We start from the raw sequence: 24,448 nt of genomic DNA on the forward strand, positions 1-24,448 counted from the left end.
GCGGCGGCGATGCGCAACACCTGGCGGAATCGGAGCCCTAGAAGGGAGGGGGCGACGCGATGGAGAAGTAAGGAAACGCGTGTCTTACGGACGGACGGACGGCTCGCTCAGGGTCGCTGCCATGTCGGGCCCACCACAGTGTTTCTCCTCGGCTGGGCTAGGGTTACTGGGTTAGGGATGAAATCCGCCAGAAACCATCAATACCGTTTTTATTTCCATTTATTTTTCAAAATCAGAACCGGAATCGAAATCGAAAATCTTCAATACGAAAATAGAATTGAAACTGGGATGAATACAAATCAGAGTCAATACGATGATAGAAATTTATCGCATTATGAAACCCTTCCATGAGCTTCCATTTTTTTTTCTAAAACAGTAAATCAAAAATTTTGGACTTTACCAACTAACAATAGCACTTTATATATCATAAGGATCACAACCAAGTTAATATATCAGTTTATCGATTATTGTCTCACTATCTAAAGGATACATTTTATATTATTATAAATTAAAGCACACATCTCATAGAGTATTACAAAGTTCATATATCATAATACAAAGTAAAGCGTTTTTGTATATGTTTTGAAGGTTAACTTGTTAAAGTGGGCTAGTATATTTGGGGTGATGTTGTGGATTCATGGCATATGTGCTTGTAGAATAATTCCGCGAAAAATTTTCAGAAAGTTTTCAATAGGTTCCAGTTTCCATTGGATAGTGCCTACCTTTTCTGTTTCTGGAATAAAAATCTAAATCCATTCTGTTTTCAATAATTTTTGAAAGTTCCGGCGGACTATTTTCCTTTTCAAAAACTAGTCCAAAATTCGAAAAGTTTTCAAACTGTTTTCATCCCTAGCTAGAGTGGATATGGGCTGCTTTCGGGTTCCCAAACCGGTGATTCATGCAGAAGAGCCTCCGCAATGTACCCTGCCAAACTGAGTATTAACGTGGGCCAGGGATTCAGTCAGGTGGTAGTATAAAGCCCATAATGTACCATGAATACTCTATACATTTAAGGTTGGGTCCACCTTAAACAAGTATTGTTGATCAACAAACTTCCGTAGACAATGTAGGCTGCGTTCTGTGGGAGGGGTAGGTGGATTAGATATCCGGCTTAGAAAACGTGCTAACAGATTAGCACACGATTAATTAATTATTAATTATTAAAAAATATAAAATATATTAATATGATTTTTTAAAACAACTTTGTATAGAAAATTTTCGTAAAATACACCGTTTAGCAGTTCGAGAAACACGCGGGTGGAAAAAGAGGAGGGTTGGATATCTAACACCGGTGGCCTAACACGACCATAGTACAAGAAGATTCACATATGTATATAAAATAATGTTATTTATTCTCTTCTTGCCGACAATAGCATAGAGACCTGGTAGCCGTTGTTGTCTCTATCCATAATGTTTTTTACCTGACTACAAGATTATATGAATTGCTTGTTACCTACTTTTGTTGAACAGTGTGGTTACCCGCTCGAGCTTGACCTCAGCTAGCTTGTGCGAAGAGATGCAGATACAGGAAGTGCGACCACCGCTTGAGCCCCATACGAGGAAGGGGCGGCCGTAGCCCTCTCCCTCCCTCTCTTCTTCTGAACGCATATTCTCACTTATGCTTAATCTTATAAGCTAAAATTTAAAATTTAAAATTTAAATTTGGAAATCACGTTACTGCAACATAGCACAAAAATCACCATCAATTGCTAATATATTGTGATATATAGGATAAAACCGTCGTCGAAACTGCTGAAAGAACTCGATTTGCATTGTTTCTTTATAGTTAGGGTCTTCGGGATGTTGCACACCCTATTACGTGATTAAGCAACGTAAATGAAACCTTGCTTATAAGAGTATGTTCAAAAGTAGAGCCTAGTATTGACTCTTATCTCATCCACGTCAGCAAAAATAACTCATTTTATAAGTGTATCTACAAATGTAAAGTCAGATATGATTTCTTCATTAATACAACAAAATATTTTTTATTACTCCTTTTTTCTTTTAATCCACCTCATGTAATAATCTTTTTAAATAAATATTAAGAGTCGACTCAAAGTCATTGTCATACATAACAACTTTTTTTTCTTTCCTCACTTATTTTTCCTCCGTGTCATCCTATTTCAGCTATGTGACATGACCTAACCGAGAGACCCCTAAAATGGACCTTTTCCTTTCTAATTTGTCTCGAAACCATCTGCGAAAAGGCCTAAAGCATTTTCTGATCCCACAGATCGGCCCATCTACGCAAAAAGCCCATCAAACAGCAGCGCCATCCCTTTTTATCTCCTACGCACACAAGAACGAGATACGCGACAAAACAATTCCACTGAAAGAGAAAAAAAAAAAGCCCGTAAAATAACGATAATGCCACTCAACCTCAGCCCCTCTCCCGCCGCCGCCGCCGCCAAGGTCTGCGCCGGCGCACGCGCGTCCCCGCAGCACCACCGCCGCGGCCGCCACCTCCTCCTCCGCGCTCTCTACCGCTCGGTTCGCCCTTCGCCGCCTCTTGTCCCCCCACATCGTCCTGGTTCTGGAGCTGCTTTTCTCGTTTGCTTTTTTCGCTCGTTGCTTAGCTAAGCTCAGTGGCAGGCTGGTTTGGTTTGGTTTGTGCGTGTGTGTGTGCAGAGTCGCCGCGTCCCCGGCTTGTCGTCCTCGTCGTCTGCGGCGGGGCGTGCGGCGGTGCCAGCCATGGCCGCGGCGGAGGCTGGAGCTGGTGCGTCGACGGCTACACAGGCGAAGTCGAGCGGTGGGTGTTGCTTTCGCTTGGAGATTGTTCTTTCGCTTGGAGATTGTGCAAAGGGTGCCCGATTGCAACATTGTCCATGACATAAAATTGAATTTTTGTTGTGCTGGTTTTAGTGCAATGTGCGGATATTTGAGGTTTATTTTCATATGATGGATAATGGATAGTATGTAGGATTTGTTCGGCCAGGAGCTATGTGCTTGAAACCACTTAAACCTCCCCAGGACAAAACCCTAGTGTGGAAATAATAAATTGCACTTTTTTATTCAAAATTGCACAACAGAAAAGCTGTACGTATATGAATTTTTTTCAAGAGGGATAAATATGTGCTTAAATGCTTAAATGCATGCAGCATCCTTAACAACAGTTGGCTTTGGCGTTTTTGAGGCCTAAATTCATACATGTGAATTGAAACGTTTAGTGCTGTGCGCTCTGTATTCTAGTTGACGGTGATGTACTCTTGAGATTCTTTTGTACTGGTTTATTTCAGTTCCATCCAGAAATCTTTGATTTGCTTCACTGTGTAAATTGGTCGAATGTTTTGAACATATAAATTCAGATGACATTGTTTGTTTGCCATTAATTTGTATGCTTTCTAGTTCTTGACTTAAAAATGTATTTCAATGTGTGAGCTAATAATAACTTCCTATGCCAAGCAATACTAGCTTACTGTATTTACTGTTTTGCAAAGTTAGGTTTTATTCACTGTAAAGCTTCTTATTAAAGTTTATTGTGAATCATGATTATATTTATTTTGAAAAAAAATGCTCTTGTTGATTTTTGTGTTTTCTCATTCTTGATGTAAAAATATATTTCAATGTGCTAGCTAATAATAATTCTTACAGCAGCAGGAGTGAAACAAGCACTGATATCATTGTCGGATAAAACAGAGTTGGCCTATCTTGGGAATGGCCTTCAAGCCTTGGGGTAAATCTTTCATCTTGTGGGATGCTCCCCTCTCTTCGATTTTTTATCTAACAGTTGTTTTGTTGTATATCAAATCCCTATATCAAGCAGTACTCTTATGGATATTTTGTTTCTGTAGGTTTTCTATTATTTCAACTGGTGGAACAGCATCAAGCCTGGAAGCAGCTGGAGTCAACGTTACAAAAGTTGAACAAATTACAAAATTCCCTGAAATGGTATAACAATTTTTGTTTTGCTTCTGCAGCATTTCTCGAAATGTATGTTGCTTCCAAGCATTGTGTATCATAGTCAGTTATTCACTTTTGTAACCCCTTAATGAAATATTTTTAGCACTGACTGCAAATTAATTTCATTTTATCCAATGGTTCATTTTTGGTAAATTCAGCTTGATGGAAGAGTTAAAACATTGCACCCCAGTATACATGGTGGTATTCTTGCACGAAGAGATCAGGAGCATCATCTTAAGGCATTGAATGAGCACGGCATTGGTGAGTTTATTAGTTAAGTTGTGTTACCGACTTATCGTCTCTAAAACATTGTAAAGGAAGGTTTATGTGACGAGATACCTGTCAGTTAACTAGGACCTTTTCCTTTGGGCACAGGGACATTTGATGTGGTTGTGGTGAATTTGTATCCATTCTATAACAAAGTCACCTCTGGTGTAATTTCTTTTGAGGATGGCATTGAAAACATTGATATTGGTGGGCCTACATTGATCCGAGCTGCAGCCAAGGTGATTTATTGAAGTTTTTTAGTTATCTGGGCTTATTGCACCATTGTTATCTTCATGAAAAGTTTATATATTGTTGATATATCACATATGTAAATTGATTCCCCATCCATTTGTATGTATGTTACTCCTATTTACAATAGTTCATTGATACGAATAGTTCTATTGTTGCTTAATTGTGATGTGTTCCCTGTGCCTGACAGAATCATAAGGATGTTCTTGTTGTGGTGGATCATGAAGATTACCCTGCTTTATTAGAGTATCTACGGGGGAAACAAGACGACCAGCAATTTCGCAAGATGCTGGCATGGAAAGCTTTCCAACATGTCGCTTCTTATGATTCAGCTGTCTCAGAATGGCTGTGGAAGCAATCGAACAAAGGTATTGACCCTAATTTCTGTTAATGATCTGGTATTTATATGATGGTTTTCAACATGTTGGCAGATATCATCACACTATCATGGTCTTATGTAGGAGAAATATTCCCCCCAAACTTTACTGTTCCCCTGTCACTGAAGTCTACACTTCGTTATGGTGAAAATCCTCATCAAAAAGCTGCCTTCTATGGGGACAAGAGTCTTTCTCTTGTCAATGCTGGTGGTATTGCAACAGCAATTCAACACCATGGGAAGGTGAGAAATTCATGTGATTTATTGTTCCACTAAAATTAAACATGGATGATTGCAACTTTAAAAGCATCTCATTCAACTTGGTGTTACTATTTGCATGTTTATCTGACTTCAGTATCTGTTTTATTCAGTACATATAACCTGTTTCTGGCCATTTCCACTCTTTGTGAACTCATGTTGTACCAGTAATGTGATGTTTCTTGAGTTTACATATAACATTTTTGAATTACAGGAAATGTCTTACAACAATTACTTGGATGCGGATGCTGCATGGAACTGTGTATCAGAGTTTGAGAGTCCTACCTGTGTTGTGGTTAAGCACACAAATCCATGTGGAGTAGCATCCCGGCAGGATATTCTTGAAGCATACCAGTTGGCTGTAAAGGGAGATCCTGTTAGTGCGTTTGGTGGGATTGTTGCTTTTAATACGATAATTGATGAGGTATCCAATATACTTCATGGCTCCAAACTCTTCTGTTGTTGGACATGACCATTATTCACTCACTACATGATGTTTCAGGATCTTGCAAAAGAAATCCGTGAATTCAGAAGCCCTACAGATGGTCAAACACGAATGTTTTATGAGATTGTTGTTGCACCTGGCTATACAGAAAAGGGTCTTGAGATCCTCAAGGGGAAATCAAAGACATTGAGAATACTGGAGGCAAAAAGAAGTGGAAAAGGGATGCTATCACTCAGGCAAGTCAGTGGTGGCTGGTTGGCTCAAGAATCTGATGATCTAACCCCAGAAGACATCACCTTCACGACAGTCTCTGAGAGGGCTCCTCAGGACAACGAGCTCTCTGATGCCAAATTCGCCTGGCTTTGTGTCAAGCACGTAAAGAGTAATGCCATTGTCATTGCGAAGGTCAGTACATTTGCCTCTGCTACATTAACAAACAATCTGTTGATTTAAGTGCACTAACTTGATTGCTGCGAACTATCCCCAGAATAACTGCATGCTAGGCATGGGGAGTGGTCAGCCAAACAGGCTGGAGAGTCTGAGAATTGCTTTCAGGAAAGCAGGCGAAGACGCCAAAGGAGCTGCCCTAGCCAGCGATGCATTCTTCCCATTTGGTAAGAACTAACGTTATTTTTAATTAGAAGTCCTTGAGTCTAGTAACTTCCTGGATTTCTTCATACATAACATAGCACTCGAGCAATGAAAATCTAGCCAGATTCTGCCACATACAGATAATGCAAGCCTCAGTAGTAGAAAGAACTTATTTGCTGATCACTAATTAAATTTATGATCAAATTGCCATCATCTATATATGCTCAACCATGAGTATATCTTTGTTTTTCTTTTCGTCAAGAATCGCATTTTCATTACAACTGTAGCCAAAATTATCATGTTCAATGACGCCTTCCTAACACGGTGTGTCACGATGCAACAACAGCTTGGAACGACGCCGTGGAAGAGGCCTGCCAGAACGGCATCGGCGTGATCGCGGAGCCCAGCGGCAGCATCAGGGACAGCGACGCCGTCGACTGCTGCAACAAGTACGGCGTCTCCCTCCTCTTCACCGGCGTCAGGCACTTCAGGCATTGAGCGAGCTAGCTAGACGACGATGCATCCATTGAATGGCAGATCGATCGGCGTTTCACCCTGAGAATTTGAAACTCCCTAACGGCTTTGGGCTAGCTGCCACTGATGTGGCAGAAATAACTGAGCTTAACTTTGGGCAATAAGATTCATGGTGATAATAAGATTATGTCATCACCAAAATTTTCTATGCGAGATTGTTCAATATGGATGCTTTTCATGCTATTGAAAGGTAGTACTAGTAAAGTTTGCAAGCTGCACAGGAGTCCATGCTTTTGTCATCGAACCAGTGTGTTAGCTGGCTGCTCCTTTCGGGCCGCGTCGTGGGCCGCCGGCGAGGGTGATGAGGAGGAAGGGCTGGGGAGATGAGACGGTGCATGCGCTGTGGCATCCATGGGAAAGGGCAGTGGCGGGAGCACCATTAATATCACAACACACGTAAAAAATAATAATTATACATCGCTAGCACAAACACGTAATCTTCCGGGCTACGAGATGTTACTAACTCTACCATTGGGAAAGAGTATGGCTGGAGAAAGGAGAATTGGTGCTTTAAGATTTGTTCCGACATGTGTCTTGTCACAGGGAGGAACAAAGTCTTTACGACAAGGGAAATACTTGTTGCATGCTATGAGAAGCTTACGATTATAAGAAAGACTAGCTGAAAAGCCATTTCTCAGAGTCTGAAAAAGCTGAGTTATTTAGCTATTGGCTTCTATGGCCTGTTTTGGTTCGGGGAACTGTTGGGCGAGAATGAGAGTTTAGGTGGATTGGGAGTTTATATCTGTAGTTTGGTTGGAGGAGAAAGGAATTTGAGAGGGTTTTGGATTAGTAATTAAGGGGTCTAACTCCCACCTATCCAATCCCCAGGGACCGTAGGTAATTCACGAGCTTGAGGGGGAAATTAAACACGTAAAGACTAATATATCCTAAGCTTGAAGCCCTCAACTACGCACTCGCAAGCTTTGCCTTCACTAGAAATAAATGCGCAAAAAAACCCAATCTTGGCCACCCACTTCTCATTCACGCGCAAAGAAATGATATGAGTGGCACCAAAATAAAATCCACAACTCAAGTGAGTCTTTTGTGGGGCATATGTGAGATTTGTGTAAATTCTATTCGGGTTAGAGATGTTCCTATAATTCCTTTTGTTAGGATTCCTTTCTTTTTTACATCATCATAGCAGTACAGTTTGTCATATTTTTTTCTTTCCCCTCTAAAATGGATCAAAAGATAGCTATCTAGGGTGAGTGTCACACCCGGAGTTTTATCCCAAGCCTAATTCGTAAAAGAAATCCGTAAATAATAATTGGCTTAATTAACTCAGGAAAAATCCCTCTAAAAAATTAATTTAATTAAATCAAAGTTCCAAATCGATTAACGGGATTTAAACTTAAATTGTAGAAGTATAAAATTTTGCCCAAAAATTAATTTAAAATTTGGCAAAAGTGGAGCTTTTATTTTTTTTCTCCTTTTTCTTTCTTTTTCCCTTCCTTCTCAAATTGGGCCGAAATCCAATTTTCCTCCTTCCTTTTTCTTTTTCCTTTTTCCCCTCCTCCTCGGGCCAGCCCAGCCAGCCAGCCAGCCGAGCCGGCCACCCCCCTTCCCGCGCGCGCCCTCTTTGCCCCGTCGGGCCACCGGCCCAGCATCTCGCCTTTGCCTCGACCCATCGCCCGCGCCTGCGACCGCGCCGTGTCCGCCTCGCCGCCGAGTCCGCCGGCCGCCGCAACCGCCGCCACGTTTGCCGCTGCCTCCTTTGCCCGTGACCGAACCGAACTCCTCCTAACGGCCGCCCGCCCTAGCCGGCCATCCTCCCCTACAAAAGCCCGCACCCCGAGCGCCGCCGCTGTTTTTTCCCCTGCCGCCGCGTCCTCCTCCCGTCGCCGCCGCCGATCGGTCTCACCGCGGGACGCCGATCGTCGTCGCGGAGCCACATCACCACCTCCCGCCTCACCCTCGCCAACTCCCCGTAGCCTTTGTCGTCGTCGGTGAGCGCCTCCATCTCCCTCTCTCCCTCTCTTCTTCTTTTCGCCCATGGATGTCGGAGCCGCACCGCCGCCACGCCCTGGCACGCTCCGGTCGTCGCCGTCGCCCCCCCACCTCGCCATCGCTGACGCCACCCCGTCGTCGTCGGAGTGCCGCCGCGCCCGTCGCACCGTCGTCGTCGCCTCCCAAAGCCGGCCGGGGTACCTCTTGCGTCACCGCGGTGCGCCCGTTCGCCACCGGACGCCATCCCCTCGCCGTCGCCGACCTCCACCGACGCCGCCTGGCCGTGCGCCGCCGCCCCGCCGCCCATTCGGCCGGTCGCCGCCTCACCCCTCCGTCCGGCCGAAGCCGTCCTCTCCCCTCTCTGTTCTATGTGGCCGACATGTGGGGCCCGCGCGTCAGCCGGTCAACCCCTCCTCTCTCTCTCCCTCTCGCGCTGACCGGTGGGCCCGACCTGTCAGTTGGCCGCTGCCCTTTTCCCCTCTCCCCTTTTCGGGCCCACCTGTCATCCTCCCCTTTCCCTCCCTCACTCGCCGACCGGTGGTCCCCACCTATCGGCGCCACCCTCCTCTCTCCTCGCTGACGTCAGCAGCCCCATTTAATTGCGTAATAATTGATTTAGGACTTTTCTATTTAGCTAAAAAAACCCAGAAAACTTCTAAAATTCATATCTAATTCATCTAGTCTCCGTTAGGTCCATTCAAATTTCATTAAATTCATAAAATTGTCAAGAATCCATTAAAAATAGTTTCTTTCTCTGTTTCAGTAGTTTTATAGCATGTTTTACTTGTTTTGCTCTGTTTGTCGTAGGTTTTTCGCCCGTCGAAGCGTCGATCATCCTCGAAGTCGTAGCCGGATTTCCTCGTGGGTCAGAGCAAGACAAATAGCACCCTTCTTTGATCATATTGAACCTATGTTTATAAAATTCCCTAGCTTTACATTCAAACATGCATTGTTTTAATCTATTTAGTTTATTTATCTATTGGGCAATTACCCTTATTTATACCCATTGATTCCCACTCATTATTATTGTCATCCCAGGGTTAATTTGACTAGAATTAGGGTTAGTCAATGCTTAGCCATGCTTAGTACAACTAGCTCACCAATTATTACTTAATTATTGCTTAGACTTTGATAGACCTTTAATGGTTGTGATCATGATTAATCTCCAGTTGTGGATTAAATATAACTAAAATATTGCTTATGGTGGGCTGTGGGTGCATGATTTTGAGAGTTGCACCCATGACAATTAAGGACCGGTTCGCGGGAAACCCTGGAAGTCTTACCCGTACTAACCACAAGCCAAAATGGGTAAGGTGGGATTTGGAGCATGGCTTCGAACTATTTGACGTACCAAGGCAAGGGTAGGCATGATGGAGTATGGACGGGCAATCGTGGTGTAACGAAAGCCTCTGCTACTTCCGGATCTACCAGGGCACAAGAGGGGACTGCCCGACTCAGTGTAAAGGAGGGGGTGAAACCTGAAGTGCGGTGTGATTAAATAGGGAGGGTTATGTGACGGGTTCTATCACAGTTTTCTTTCCATGGTATCGTGGTGATACACCGGCGCACGTTCGAGTTTAGTGGAACTGTGTCTTGTGGGTAAAGTTGTACACCTCTGCAGAGTAAAACTATTTGAATAGCCGTGCCCATGGTTATGGGGCGAACTTACAGATTCACTAGGATTAGTGAACCTTTTAACAACTTGGTGAACTTGGATCTGGTTTGACCCTGTCAATGTGGTGTAACATTGGCAGTGGTTTGTGTCTGTCGCTACGTGGTGTAACGTTGGGCAGAGGGTTGACCCTATCGCTACGTGGTGTAACGTTCGACAGCGGTCTGGGCCTGTTGCAGCGTGGTGTAACATTGGACAGTGGATGGTTATTTTAACTGTTTACTTTACTATTATCTCAGTTTATTTTATTTACTGCTTTGCTAAATAAATGTTGCTTTGTGCAATTTAGCCTCAGCCTATCCTTGTACCCTATTGCATTCATTATTCTTTCTCTATTGGGTGTTATTTGTTGAGTACGGTGGTTTGTACTCAGCCTTGCTTAATTTTCCCCACCAGAGCAAGTGCCAGAGTTTCAGTCAGAAGGTGGTTCTGAAGGTTGAAGTGAGGTTCAGTCTGCCGTCGAGAATGCCTGTGGTGTGGAGCCGTCATCGCCAGCTGAAGTTGAAGATTAGATGGTTTAGGTTGTTTTTCTTTTTTCGCTGCATTTCGATAGATAACTGTTTTTATTTGTTTTTAAGTCGTGGAACTGTGTATTAATTTATCATAGTGTACTCGGGCTGATTTCTGAATCGAGATTTAATACATGCTATTGTTCAGAAATTTGGTATAAATTTCTGGGCGTGACAGTGAGGAGGCTATGGTACTATTCTACTTATCTACTCTATAGTTTTCTTTTTGATCCTTTTTCTATTCACTAGTGTGCCACACATGCATTACGATGGAATTTTATTTAAAATGTTATTAGCATGTTATTAAAGTAAAGTTAATAAAAGTTATTTGATATATATATTTCTTATTTATTTTTCTATTCAAAAAATAGAAGGGAGTTAGTGGTGGGATAGGTGCAGATTTACATCACCATTACTCCTCTTTATATCCTTTTTATAAGAGTATAAATATAGAATCTGTTGACTCAAGTTTGACATTTGTTTTTTTAACTTCTGATTTGTTGATCTACAGTGGAAAAGTAGAAGTGCACCGAGGTGATGCTCCTCCTTTCTACTACCTTTTTGTTAATGGATCTTTCCTTCCTGTGCATATGTTTTTTTTTTTAGATTTTTATGGCTTGTTCTTCTTGTTTCTGTATGGTCAGCTTATGTGCATATAAATCTAGTTTGACATGCATAGAAACTGATATTTAAACATTAATCTACTCTATCTGTATTGTAGATCTATTTGTTACATTGTTTTTTTATTTTTATAGGAAGATACAAAGTGTGTTCCTCAATTTATTACCCGGTACATACAAAATGGAGGGGGATTTTTATCAGGATCAAAATGAACGGGGTTCTTTTTCAAAAAGGTGAACTTTGTTATGTTTGATGTGAAGTCTCAGTTTTCCGCAAATGTGACAGCGAAACGATGTCATACTTTTGTCTAGTAGACAGGTCTAAAGATGTGTGTTTCAAGGTTGGAGATAAATTATTCTATAAAATACCTCGTTATAATCTTGATAATGGAATCGACAAACTTCATGATGATCATTCAATTCGTAAAATGTTGAATCTTACAACAAAAAGCAAGTCAATGGAACTTTATGTTAATCATCTTAAACAAGGTGTAAATGCTACTCCAAGATTTAGACATAATGTTGAAGATAAGCATGTGGAGGAGGTGATGTATGTTTTTCTTGAGTCAATAACATCACATGAGATGATTAATCTAATGTGAATGTATATAGATAACCATTGTCTCACTGTTATACATGTCTTTATTGCTTCCGTTTTGGTCCAACATGGAAATTATTACTATTAATATAATAAGATTATTAAATGCTTAGATAGTTGTCAAACTCTAATAAACAGCGCTTTGTATTTGTCCTAACACTCAATTTTCTAGCACATTAAGTACATTCATGCTTGCTACTATTTTACCTTTTCTGCCTAAAATTTGCAGTCTGCATGGGTTAGTTACAACTTACCAGAGAGGGAATAGCTTCAGAGGCTTGCTGGGTCAATCTGGAATCCTGATCAGAATTGACCAGTGCAGACAAAGGTGGCACCAGGTGATCTGTTCTTGCTATTCTTATTCTGCCTCTACATCAGCATGTTTGCTACTTATGTTGGCAGGGAGCCGGAGGATCTAGATTACCGTCTTGACAAGATTAGAGGTGTAGTGTTTTCAGATTTCTGACATTATACAATTATTCCACTGCAATTGCAACATAATTTCTAGGGTAACATTAGTCAATGGCCATATTAGAGCATTTTTTTTATGTTCATTCAGCTTCATGTCAGCCTGTGACTTTATTGGGACATGTGGCTGAATTTGTTTGTTAGTTGGACTATAAGATTTGAGATGTATAGGATGTTAAGTAGGTTTTGTGTCGTACCATATCTAGGCATAGCCTCAGTTATATGGGTTACAAGATTAGAGATGTATTGGATGTTAATTGGGTCATGTATTGAATCATATTTCGCGGATACAATTTCATCTATATGGGTTGTTATTGGATAAAATATTTGGGCTTATATGGGCCTTTTGAGTGTGCTTGGCCTACTCACAGGTTGATACTAATGCAAATGGATTTTGATAACTATTCCCGAGTTTAGAATAGTTTGCTATATAACCATAAATAAACCTCGCCCTAAACAAAAACATGAGATATGGCATGATCCAAAGTGCAACTTAGGTTAAGAAAAAACTAACTCATAATGCAAGTCATTCTTTAAAAGTCCGACTTTTTCTCTTTTTCTTTTTTCAGTTTCTCTAAAAGGGCAATTATTCCCTGTTCGATCCAAATCTTTGGGAGACAAGTCCTCGCCGATCCAATTTTCCGGCTTGCACGACTTTGAAAAAAAAAAAGGTTTATTTTGATCCTCTCCACTACGATTACCCAATGAATCCGCGTCTCAAACACACACAAAACAAAACAAAAAACAGATACATGACGTTCCTCAATTATCAGAAACAGTTACATGCGAGAGCAAAAATGTTTCAACTACTATTTTTTTTTTGCTGTGGTTCACAAATCTTTAATTATTTCAATAAAAACGCTTTCTGTTTCACTACGTACAACTTACATGATTCACCGATGGTCAATTACCATATTTTATGATCTGACTTTTTCCCCAACCGAATCCTTACTTGCCTCCAAAGATTGTGGGCGCGCTCAAACCGATATCAGTACCTAATCTAGTCTTAAAATATTTGACTTAACACTGAATCACAACGTTTTATCGTTTATCGCACTTAAAATATAATAATCCCATGTTTGATTTTTTGGTTGCAATGTTTGATCATTTGTCTTATTTAAAAAAAATATGGAAATATTATTTATTTTGCTCGTGAATTACCTTATTATCAAAATAACTTTAAGTATAACTTATTATTTTTTATATTTGTACTAAATTTTCAAATAAGCTGAATGATTAAATGTTACTAAAAAATTAAACATCTTATATTATGAAACGGGGTAGTAGAGTATAAATATGCAATATTATAATTTATGTTTAAAGTCAAATAATATAATTTTCTCGAATAAAATGGATGCCCAAATGTTTATATTCAATATCAACATCAAATCCCCGTCCGCAAGGGCTCAATATATACAAGGTTAATGGTGTTGAACTCACCTGTCAACAGTAAGTAACGACCATATATCGCCTCCTTTAAATGGCATTTTTCCCAACATATGTCGCCTCCTTTAAATGGAACTATTTTTCTCTTGTTTAAATAATCAGCAGTACAGTACGTACGCATCTTCTTAATTGCAGCATGTACGCAGCATATATCGGCCGGTCGAGTATTTTATATTTATATTTATATATATATATATATATATATATATATATATATATATATATTCTAGCTACGGTGAGTCGCAACTCATGGGCTCCTCCGTGAGTCGGTGTCAAAAACATATCAAATCAAAGGCTATTAAGGCTATAAAATAGAAAGCAAATCCCTGCGACAAGTAGGAGCACTGGAACTCACTCCCATAAATATACAAGTACACAACACTGTACTTCCACTGTTTTAATGGTGCTATTATTGTTTTAACCTAGGAATAAACAGAATTGATATTCATACGACCCGTTGCGGCTGCAGCGCATATTACTGATCACTTCTTTGGTTAATATATAGTCGCATGCTTCTAGTTGTACGTAAGTCATATAACATGATTATATATACAGTACTCATAAATAAAGTCAGTCACGGTTAATAGCGCCGAGCTCTTGCTATCATGCCATCAACAATATTATATTATTATTAGATGACAAAGGATGTCAATGAGATGCTATTTTGACGCCATACTTTATGATGCCGAGGGCATGGTTCATTTTAAAATAAGTTTTTAACACGATTTACATGCTCAGGCACCTTTTCTCTTTCATATTATAAAGACGAATTATCCATTGATGTATATTTAATATCATCTATATAAATTTAGGTAGACTATCAGTCTTATCGGATTAACGGACTGAGTAAGTAAGTCTTCGTAAATAATTAAGGCATCATAATTTGGAGAACAGTAGGGGACCATTTTTTATTTTTTAAATAAAAAACCAAACAACATATTTTAAAAATAATAATTTTTAAATAAAATTTTTATATACATATTCTTAGCGATCTACCTGAAAAAGAAGTCGCGATAAAATATTCTAAAAATTAATTCTAAACTTAAGATTAAAAATTTAACGCTAAAAAAAGTTACGATAGAAATACTCAAAATCAATCCTACCTAAAGGCGAAAAGAATACGAACGGTAGAAATATGTGACGTGCGGTACTCCATCAGTCCCCCCGGGCAAACTTTTAGTTCTGACCATCCGTCCTATTTAAATTTTTTTAAAATAATTAACTATACATAAAATAATATTTATATTTTATCATCTAATAAAAATAAAAATAGTAATCATAATTTTTTAAATAAGGCAAAACGTTAAATACGTAAAATGTGAAAGATTAATTTATTTTATTTATTTTGGCAGGAGGGAGCAGGTAAAAAACGAAACAACTCTCCGCCGTGTCACGCAGCAGTAGTCGCGCAGTGGGCAAAGACGGTGACATGCGCCTGCATACGTGGCGTCCAAAGCACAGGCTTCTCTCTCTCAGATCGCCCTGCCTGCAAGGCTGCAACTCTTCCCTCTTCTTCCTCTCGCTGCTAAAGTCGCGCTCCCCTCTCTCTCGCTCTCTCCGCGCGACGCGCGCTAACCCTAACGCCCCCCTGCCCCCCCCACGCCTCGGCCGCGCGGTGGGCGCCATGGACGCAGCCCCGCCCCCCTAGCTCGTCTTCCTTCTTCCCCCCCCCCCACGACTCGGCCGCGCGGTGGGCGCCATGGACGCAGCCCCGCCCCCCTAGCTCGTCTTCCTTCCCCCCCCCCCCCCCCCACGCGCGCGCCTGGTTCCGAGGGTTTTTGGTCTCCTCCTCCTCCAAGAAGGTATTATTCTCCCCTTCAATTGCGCCCGTAGCTTCTGTGCTCTCCTGCGCTGGGGTAGAGTAGAGTGGTGGAGATAGGTTGATTTCTTGGGTTTTTGATGGTGATGAGCCCCCCACCCCCCCCTCACCTTGTTTGAATTTTTGTTCTTGGGGGAAATTCTGTTCTGGTACCCTGAGAGGTTAATCCGCTTTCTTGTTGCCGATGTACCTGCTAATCATGACGAGTGGAGTTGTGCTGCAGCAATTTAGCTCAAGTCCCCCATCCCTCAACCCAGTATCCCTAAATTATGTCCACCTCTGGGTAAATACAAGATTACTTCTTTGTAATTTGGATGACACGGGGTTTTTCATATGAGGCTCGTTCATAAGTTATGAGCAAATTTTCATACAGAAGGAACGGTAAAGTTATGATGTTTATTTGCCCATCAGAAAACAAAAACTTGAATACATGGCCTTCTTTATGTGACTAGCGGTGGGCAGGATTCTACGACAGTACAATTAAGGGGAGATCAAGGAGAATAAATTGTTTCTTCAATACTCTCTCTGATCCAAAGTGTAGCAACCCTAGTCCTGATTTGTAGGACTGTGATGTGCCACATCTAGTACTAGGTTGCTATATTTTGGAATGGGGGGAGTAGTATGGCTTTCCTTTTTAATAGAAAAGGCAAATTGGGACTGTAAAAGGTTGCAACTCCTTGGACATCAGTCCTGTTTTCCTTAATTGAGAACACAAAGTTGGAATGAATATCCTAAGTATAAGCTATGTGACCACTCTAATTCGAGCTAAATTATGATTTATGAATCATATGGCTTGTCTAATTTCCTCTCGTAAATGCGTGGTCATCTAGCAACATGACCATCATTGTTAATTCCTACAAATCTTACTGAACAAAGTCTTATATTCAATACAAGTGATTTTTAGCATCAGTTTTCGAAAATTACTTCTTAGACTTGAGAAATAATCGGGCATCATCATCCTCATATAATTATTTTTTCCATACAGAATGAATATAAATCTCTTCTGTGGCTTTAGGAAATTTTATTTATTTGTATTTTGCTGTGATTGAACAGGTCCTTGTGAACTGAAGAAACCTCGAAAGGAGCTCATGTTCTAGAACACAAGGTATCAGGGGAAAATCATTATGGATTACAGCAACAGTTCATGTTCTAGAACACGCAGTGGGCTTGTTAGGTTAAACAACACTATGGAGTCCAATGAGGTTTTGTTTTCTAAAACAAGAAGTGGGCTTGTTAGGATAAACAGCGCTGTAAAGTCCAATGAGGTTTTGCTTTCTAAAACAAGAAGTGGGCTTATTAGGGGAAACGTCAACGTGAGTTCAAATGAAGGTTCATATTCTGCACGAAGTGAACTTGTTGGGGGAAATGCCACTGTGGATTCCAACATGGGAGATTCATGTTCTAAAACACGAAGTGGGCTTGTTAGAAGAAATGCCATAGTGGACCCTACTGATGGTTCATGCTCTATAACACAAAGTGGGTTTGTTGGGGGAAATGCCACTTCAGATTCCAATGAAGGATCGTTCTCTAAAACACGAAGTGGGCTTGTTAGGGGAGACCGTGTTGTGAACCTCAGTGAAGATTCATCTTCTAAAACACGAAGTGGGCTTGCTAGGGGAAACACTACCATGGATGCCAGCGATGATGGTTCATACTCTGCAACACGAAGCAGGCTCGTTAGAGGAAACATCGTTGTGGATTCCAAAGAGCACTTACATTCCAGAACACGAAGTGGACTTGTCGGTGAAAGCATCCAGATGGACTACAGTGATAGTTCATGCTCTAGAACTCGAAGCGGGCTCATCAGAAGAAAACCCTGTGCGGTATGCAGATTTCTAACTTCATCTTCCCCTTTTTATTTGTTCCAACTGCAACATGGCAAGTATGCCAATAATTCGCACTCTTTTGCTGCTAGGTTCAAATCAAGGATGAACCTATCATGAATGGGCTGTCTGAAAGAGGGCATCTCAAGAGTAATCTGGTATGTTGTAGCGATCCTTTTTTTGTCTTGTCTTTTCTACCTAAAACAACTTGTCAATATAATTATTTTTTATTAGGTTGAAAGCAAGGATAAACCAGTCATGAAGGGGCCTGATGGATGGTGGAAAGAAGACATGCTAATAAAGAATGAGTCAGAGCATAGGAGTGACCCAGTATGCCGTGATTGATCCTTCTACTCTTGCTCCTTTCTATCACCAAAAACAATATATCTGACTAGTTCTAATTATTTGATTGCTAGGTCCAGAGAAAGGATGAGCTAACCATTAATGGGCTTCCTGATGGATGGTGGAAAGAGGACAGGCCCAGGAAGAATGGATCAAATCAGAAGACTGATCCGGTATGCTGCAGTGTGATACTTCTTCTTGCTCATTACTATCAAACAATATATTTAAGGCTCCAATTGACATTGCGACTGGCTGTTCAAAGCACTTATTTAATTTTAACTGTGAACTAATAGTTATTTGAAACACTCATTTCTTTGGAGCCATGACAGCTAGCTAAATCTTACTAGAATCAGTAAAGAACTAAATTCCGTAGAGCAGCACAACCACCACATTGATCCAGAGTCATTAGCATGTCTATGGATATTTTGCCTTTATTATCTCTTAAGGATTTTAAGCTCTGTTTCAATTATCCTCATTGTACAGCTATAATACTCTCTCCTGCTTAAGCTGCATCTCAACATGCAGCAACAATATTCTATAATGCCCAATGTTGTTCCACTTGCATATCAGCTCTATTTTGAGGTAGAGTAGCCACCAAGAAATAAATTAAACTTTTTCTGCATGTATGCTGTCATATGCAACCACCTCAATAAGAAAAACAGTTAAAAGCAAGATACAACCGGTATTTTTCTTGCAAAAATGCCCTATTGTTGTATCCTTAGGTTAATTTGCCATTTTTACAATAAGCTGATATGTTCTGAACAGCCACGTTTTTCCAATGGCACATGAAGGTGCTGGTATTACTTGTGATATTATATGAAGCATTTTTTTTTGAAAAGTGCATTATAATTTGATAGTGTTAAACATTTTTATGAGTATATCCTCTGTTCCCGTCAATTAAATACTTACAGTTTGGTGTGCCCAGTGTTTCCCTCGGTGCTAGGTGTGGGCATGGTGATAGGTCTGCACCTATCACCAACAGCCACCAAGGCAAGCTAGTGACTGCCTAAGTGGGAAAAAATAGCTTGTCATCCTAGGTGGCCACTGTTTGCATTGTTAACTTTATAATGTGTGTTGTGTCACTAGTTCATGTAATCCTTCAATAACGAAATCCTTCAGGGCATTCCAGGAATATTAGAGCATCTTAAACTTATTTTTGCCTTCTTCTAATCTCTGCAGTATTACATTGATCCAGTCAGTGGATATGAATTTCGCTCTCTGAAGGATGTGCACCGTTTTCTTAAATCAGGGGACATTTATAAATGCACTATAAGGCCAAGAAAGAGAACCGTCCAAGATCCTCATACCATTGAAAACCAATCTCAAGTGAGTTTCTTGCAGTTCTTCTTGGTTTGAGATACTGGGGCATTATGCTTCTTCCATCAGGACATTAAAGTAACAAAGATGCTAGGTATCCTAATTACCATGCACACCTGAAGTTAACATCTTTCTCTAGTTAAAGTTTATAAAATGAGTCTTCATCAACTCATTATATGTTTCCTGTTGGTTAGACATCAGCCACATGCAAAGTGTTAACTGCTCTTTGTCCTGTCTTCTCCCTCAGAAATTACAAGATGCATTTTTTTGCCGCACGTAAAGAATCTGAATTTCATGCGCTATCTTACATCAGATAAAGAACTCTGGTTCTTATTGAATCCATTTTTACCATATATTCTACTCTCTCTGGTCATGAAATAATGTCATTTAGATACTTGAAATCATACGTACAAATCTGCCTCAAAACTTACTTGTTGGGTTCTATGAATACATTTAAATAAACATCTGTGGTCGGAGTTTGGAGATGGTTCAGACAAAATAAAATCCTTTTTGTGGCCCCTTTTCTCAATAATTTTTACTCATTAGATCATTTTGTGAAAAATCAGACAGCAACATTGTTGCAACGCACAAGGCCAGGTACTGCTGATAAGGCTATTCAATGTGAACTGCTAACTTCAGAAGGTATCATGCTGCCGATGCCTGAGTTGGAGAGCATGATAGCAGCTCAAAGACATGCCAACATAGTTGATGCTTTGCAGTACAAAAGTGTACTATCAGCCTCTGCAGAGGATGCTCCAAGGGAAAAGAAATCCTTTAAAAGAAAAAGAAAAGAACCAAATGCAGAAGTGAAGCCCAAGAAACATAAAGTCATCTCTGCAAAAATGGTTGCCACACCTCTCCGAGCATCACCCCGCTTAGCATCACTGAAGATCACTCATGATTTAAATACCCAGCCTGAAGATGAACCTGTCAGTGTACCTCTTTTCAATGAGGTACAGACTATTCAAGAAAATTCAACTGACAAGTCATGCTTGAGCCAAGCAGGCGTAGCCGTTCAAATGCAGACTATTCAGGAGAGCATTGCCAATCAGTTACATTCAAGCCAAGCAGACACTGCTAATCACATACATGTTGAGGAGGGGGACACTACTGATTACTCACTGCTCAGACAAGCAGACACTGTGAATCAAACAAATCAGGAAAGTGCAACCAGTCAGTCACAGTCGGGCCATGCAGACTCTTTTGTTCAAATACAAACCAGACAAGAGTACATTACCACTCACTCACAATCACAGTTTAGTCATTCAGCCACTGTGAATCAAATACAGATTAATCAAGGAAACATGGTCAATCAGTTGCATTCTAGCCAAGCAGAACACGAAAATTCTGCCAGTCAGTTAAAGTCAAACAAAGCAGCCTCTGTCACTGAAATACAGGCGATACAAGAAACCATAACTGATCAGTCAGAGTTGCAACTGAGCCATGCAAATCAAAAACAGACTGATCTACGAAACACTGTTGATCAGTTGCAGTCGAGCCAAGCACACAACATATTTCAAATGCAAACTACACCAGAATACACTGCGAACCAGTCTCGGTTCAGGCAAGCAGATACCATGAACCATATACGGTTCAATCAGGATAACACTGCCAATCACTTTCAGTTGAGACAAGCTGACACAGTCAACAAAATTCGAACTATGCATGAAAGCACCACTGATCAGCCACAGCTCATCCAAGCTATATCTGTAAATCAGATACATGCCAATGGAGAAAACACTGCCAATTACTTGCAGTCAAGGAAAGCAGACGCTGTGAATCATATACAGGTTAATCAGGGAAACATTGCAAATCGGTTCCAGTTGAGGCAAGCTGACACAGTCAACGAAATGTTTACTATGCAAGAGAGCACCACCAGTCAGCCACAGTTCATCCAGCCTTTCAACGTGAATCATGGGGAAAATATTGCCAACCACTTGCAGCCAAATTATGCTGAAAATAATATCCTGCAAGGTGGTTTCTCATTATTTTCTGAGCCAGAGGAAGCGCCTGTCACAAACTTTTGGAAAAATGTTGAAAATCACGAGTTACCTGTTTCTATGCAAACAGATGAAGAACCTGTTGTGAGATCTGTGTTAAATGTTGAATGCCAAAATGTGCCAGCAACAGCACCTGCTCAGCCAACACGGGCAGCGCTTTCTGGAGCAGTGGCTGATCCTTCTGGGCTGGCTGTGCCATCTCTATTTGGAAATTCTTGGTCAGATCCGTGCATTGAGTTTGCCTTCAAGACACTTACAGGTGACATTCCAGTTTTGGATGATACTTCCGCAGTTGAAGAGTACTTCCCTCAACATGACCTGAATAAACTTCCATCGGATTATTCTGCTTCACCAAGTTGTTTCACTTCCTCTCTTGACAATACTAGAAGCTTTACGCAAGTCAACAATGTCAGCGTCCCAACACCACATCCTTCGGATAAACCATACAATGGTGGTTGGTTCCCTCCCAAACGATTTCCCTAGAAATTAAAGAACTGCAGCTAAATGCTACAGAGGAAAACCCATGTTCCAAAACCTGGAGCAATAGTCTGGTACCATATTTGTTAGAACCACGATGTAATTCATGAACGCTCAGTGATGGTATATGCTGTAAAACGATTGTGTCTTGTTCTAACTTGTGTAGACTAAAATGTACATCCAACTAGATGTTCCCTTGTAGGATTATAACATAGCTTCCGAAGAGAATGCCGAGTAGTAGGATCAACGTTGTTAGCTGTTCTTTTGGTTGTGTACTTTGTGTGCAGTTGCTGGGGAATTAATAACATGCACTCTCAGAGCCAGCTCAGGAATGTGCCATCGCAAGGACTGCCTTAATTATTTGCGAAAAATTCTGCTATGTGGATGATGAACACTTTAATTTTGATTTCACTGCAAACATGTAATGAATTATATTATGATGGATGGTAAAAATGCTACTGCATTCAAGTCAGTAATGCTTAATCTTTGATGCACTTCTGGTTTGTTGCTCTGATTTAATGTATTAATGGGGCGATTGCAACAATTTTGAAGTATTTTATTTCCTTATTATATGGTGCTAGTTGGACAACATGGTGGTTGAGTCTATCAGGGTTGAGAGTTTCTTTTTTTTTCTGAGTTGACAAGTACCAAATTTCAATTATGAACTATAACTTACTATTTTATGATTGTTACATGATAAATGCAGTAGAGTTATCATTGTGGATATGCTTACCACCCTCTTCTCTTACCGTGAAAAGGTCCATTTTATAAGTTCATAAAGTTCCCATCCTTAGACATTAAAAGAGGACACTATTTAGTAGTACAACTGTACAACCTTAGACATTAAAACCATTAACCTGCTTTAATTTTATTTTTAAAGGTAAGGACAACTTTTAGATTTCAGCGAAAATTTAGAGCACAAAAATAAACCCTTTTTTGTCAAATCAAACATGAAACTAGATTCTCTAATATACTTCTCTGCCCTTAAATATAATAGATTCTAGGAATAATTCCGAATAAGTGATTCTCCATATTCACTACTAGAATCTCTTATTACACATCAAAATTTGATATGATTTTTTAGTGGATTTGGTTAAGGAGAGATATATGAAAATGCTGAATTAAAAAAGGAATTGAGAAGATCACGACAAGACAGTTTTTACCCTTTATTAAAACATTTTGATAAAGGAATTGAGAAGATGCAAGGGTATATATAAATATATGCTCTCGGGATCTATGTAAATCATCTCATTAGATAAATATAATTTTGATGCATCATCCTCTTAGAAGTAGTTTTTTTTAACGAAATGGGCTCTCGGCTGGGCTAGTTAGGTCCAACCTTTTGCATGTGAGTTCGTTCTTGTCACCAAGATAGTCTATCGGCTAGATCATGACTTTCTCAGTTCAGTCTAATATTTTGATATGGTTGTATGACTGCTAGTTATCATATCAGTTTCAATTTAGGTTACCCTTGCATCTTGGATCATTCTGGTTAATTATTTAGTAATAGTATCAGATACATCAGGAATTTCTTTGTTAGGTCCAATATTCCGATCAAAACATGTGCTGTTGCTAATGATTATATTGGTTCGGTTCTAAGTTATTATTGTATCTTGGATTGATTTGGTCGACCAGTTGGTATTTGTCGTTTGATATCTTCAATCTCATAATCTCAGTTAGGTCCGATATATTAGATTGCATTCATCAAATAGTTCATATCGAGTTGATTTATCTTTGTTCACTGTTTTGATGAAGTTGTAGCCGATAAGTTAGTCATCGACTTGTCAGGTTGATAGTCTGCCTAGATTTGCTAGTTGGTCAATCTATCTCTTGTTAAGCATGATCTAATGTTGCATTGGTTTGGTCCAACCTGACAATGTTGTCCTTAATAAGATAGATTAGGTTGATCTTGTTGGTATATCTATGCTTGCCATCGTCTGGTGGTAGCGTCGGCTAATCGACTCCTTACTGATAATCAATTTTGATCTTTTAGTATTTTATCAGATATACTGGACGAATAGTCTGATGGTGCATCGTTTCAGTCCAACCTATCAAAATTACAGTTGGCAGCCGATGGTTCTTACTAGATCTTGGTCGATCATCAGTTGGTAGCTGATGGTTCTTACTAGACTGCAGACTTATTGTTTTTATATCAATAATATACTCGATTGCCCTACTACATTGCCGGTACACCAATCAGCTAGTCTGAATGAATCCTATTAGCCCACCGAACAATCAGTTGTTTGATATAATTCTACATTCCTTGTCAATCGCAAAGGTTAAATTGACTAGCACGTCTTGACCCCAAAGATTTAGGAACTACACTAGAGTTAAGAAGATCTCCTGCACCTTCCACGTGTTGATGTGAATTTAACGTCAAGGGGAGGAAATATGGCAATATGCCATATGACTGTCACTAACGAGTATTATCTCCGTGGTAAAATACAAACATATATGAGATTTAAATCATGTACCAAAATATAAACTGTTTGTCCCATCCATAGCTTCTCATTGAAAATTCTTTTAGTTTCATCATTTGTTCACAACATTAATTTCTACTTAAACAACATATAAATAATTGTATTTCTAAAATGGTGACAGTAGAGCCAAATAAAAGTTAACCCATATACATCAGCGACAAGTCAGATGACTTTACAGAAGGCGATCTAAATCTACATGCAACATGACTAGTAACAAAGTGAACACTGACACTATCCACCACCATTAAGAAAAGCACTGACACTAATTTCTTTTGCAGATGAAACACTGACACTCGCACATACTAATAAT

General features: G+C 40.1%; 2 protein-coding genes across 4 annotated transcripts; both read left to right on the plus strand.

The window, feature by feature from the left end:
- The first annotated feature begins 2,324 nt into the window (after positions 1 to 2,324).
- LOC102703147 (bifunctional purine biosynthesis protein PurH) lies at positions 2,325 to 6,766 on the plus strand. Of its 3 annotated transcripts, none has more exons than XM_006659867.3 (12): positions 2,325 to 2,490; positions 2,629 to 2,749; positions 3,592 to 3,673; positions 3,792 to 3,888; positions 4,059 to 4,161; positions 4,276 to 4,406; positions 4,607 to 4,784; positions 4,878 to 5,035; positions 5,265 to 5,474; positions 5,553 to 5,900; positions 5,983 to 6,109; positions 6,433 to 6,766. In XM_006659867.3, exons 1-12 carry the CDS (start codon positions 2,368 to 2,370, stop codon positions 6,582 to 6,584), a joined length of 1,830 nt encoding a protein of 609 aa, XP_006659930.2. In that variant the 5' UTR covers positions 2,325 to 2,367; the 3' UTR covers positions 6,585 to 6,766. The 3 variants fall into 3 exon arrangements, with proteins under 3 accessions (XP_006659930.2, XP_040383160.1, XP_015695722.2); XM_040527226.1 differs by having other exon boundaries at positions 3,595 to 3,673; XM_015840236.2 differs by having other exon boundaries at positions 3,598 to 3,673.
- An 8,865-nt stretch (positions 6,767 to 15,631) lies between these two features.
- On the plus strand, positions 15,632 to 22,178 carry LOC102718198. The gene is made up of 7 exons (XM_006659149.3): positions 15,632 to 15,682; positions 16,753 to 17,522; positions 17,615 to 17,680; positions 17,757 to 17,852; positions 17,939 to 18,037; positions 19,044 to 19,190; positions 19,748 to 22,178. Exons 2-7 carry the CDS (start codon positions 16,824 to 16,826, stop codon positions 21,662 to 21,664), a joined length of 3,024 nt encoding a protein of 1,007 aa, XP_006659212.1. The 5' UTR covers positions 15,632 to 15,682; positions 16,753 to 16,823; the 3' UTR covers positions 21,665 to 22,178.
- Positions 22,179 to 24,448: the final 2,270 nt, after the last annotated feature.

Source organism: Oryza brachyantha, chromosome 8 (assembly GCF_000231095.2).
Source record: "Oryza brachyantha chromosome 8, ObraRS2, whole genome shotgun sequence".
Lineage (NCBI taxonomy): Eukaryota > Viridiplantae > Streptophyta > Magnoliopsida > Poales > Poaceae > Oryza > Oryza brachyantha.

What these genes read in the sequence shown, in the direction of transcription:
- LOC102703147 (XM_006659867.3), top strand. Translation starts at nt 2,368, where the DNA reads ATGCCACTCAACCTCAGCCCCTCTCCCGCCGCCGCCGCCGCCAAGGTC. An exon ending in TCCGCGCTCTCTACCGCTCG is followed by an intron (nt 2,491 to 2,628) that starts GTTCGCCCTTCG and finishes GTGTGTGTGCAG; the next exon opens with AGTCGCCGCGTCCCCGGCTT. An exon ending in TGATCCGAGCTGCAGCCAAG is followed by an intron (nt 4,407 to 4,606) that starts GTGATTTATTGA and finishes TGTGCCTGACAG; the next exon opens with AATCATAAGGATGTTCTTGT.
- LOC102718198 (XM_006659149.3), top strand. Translation starts at nt 16,824, where the DNA reads ATGGATTACAGCAACAGTTCATGTTCTAGAACACGCAGTGGGCTTGTT. An exon ending in CAGAGCATAGGAGTGACCCA is followed by an intron (nt 17,853 to 17,938) that starts GTATGCCGTGAT and finishes TTTGATTGCTAG; the next exon opens with GTCCAGAGAAAGGATGAGCT. An exon ending in CCATTGAAAACCAATCTCAA is followed by an intron (nt 19,191 to 19,747) that starts GTGAGTTTCTTG and finishes GTGAAAAATCAG; the next exon opens with ACAGCAACATTGTTGCAACG.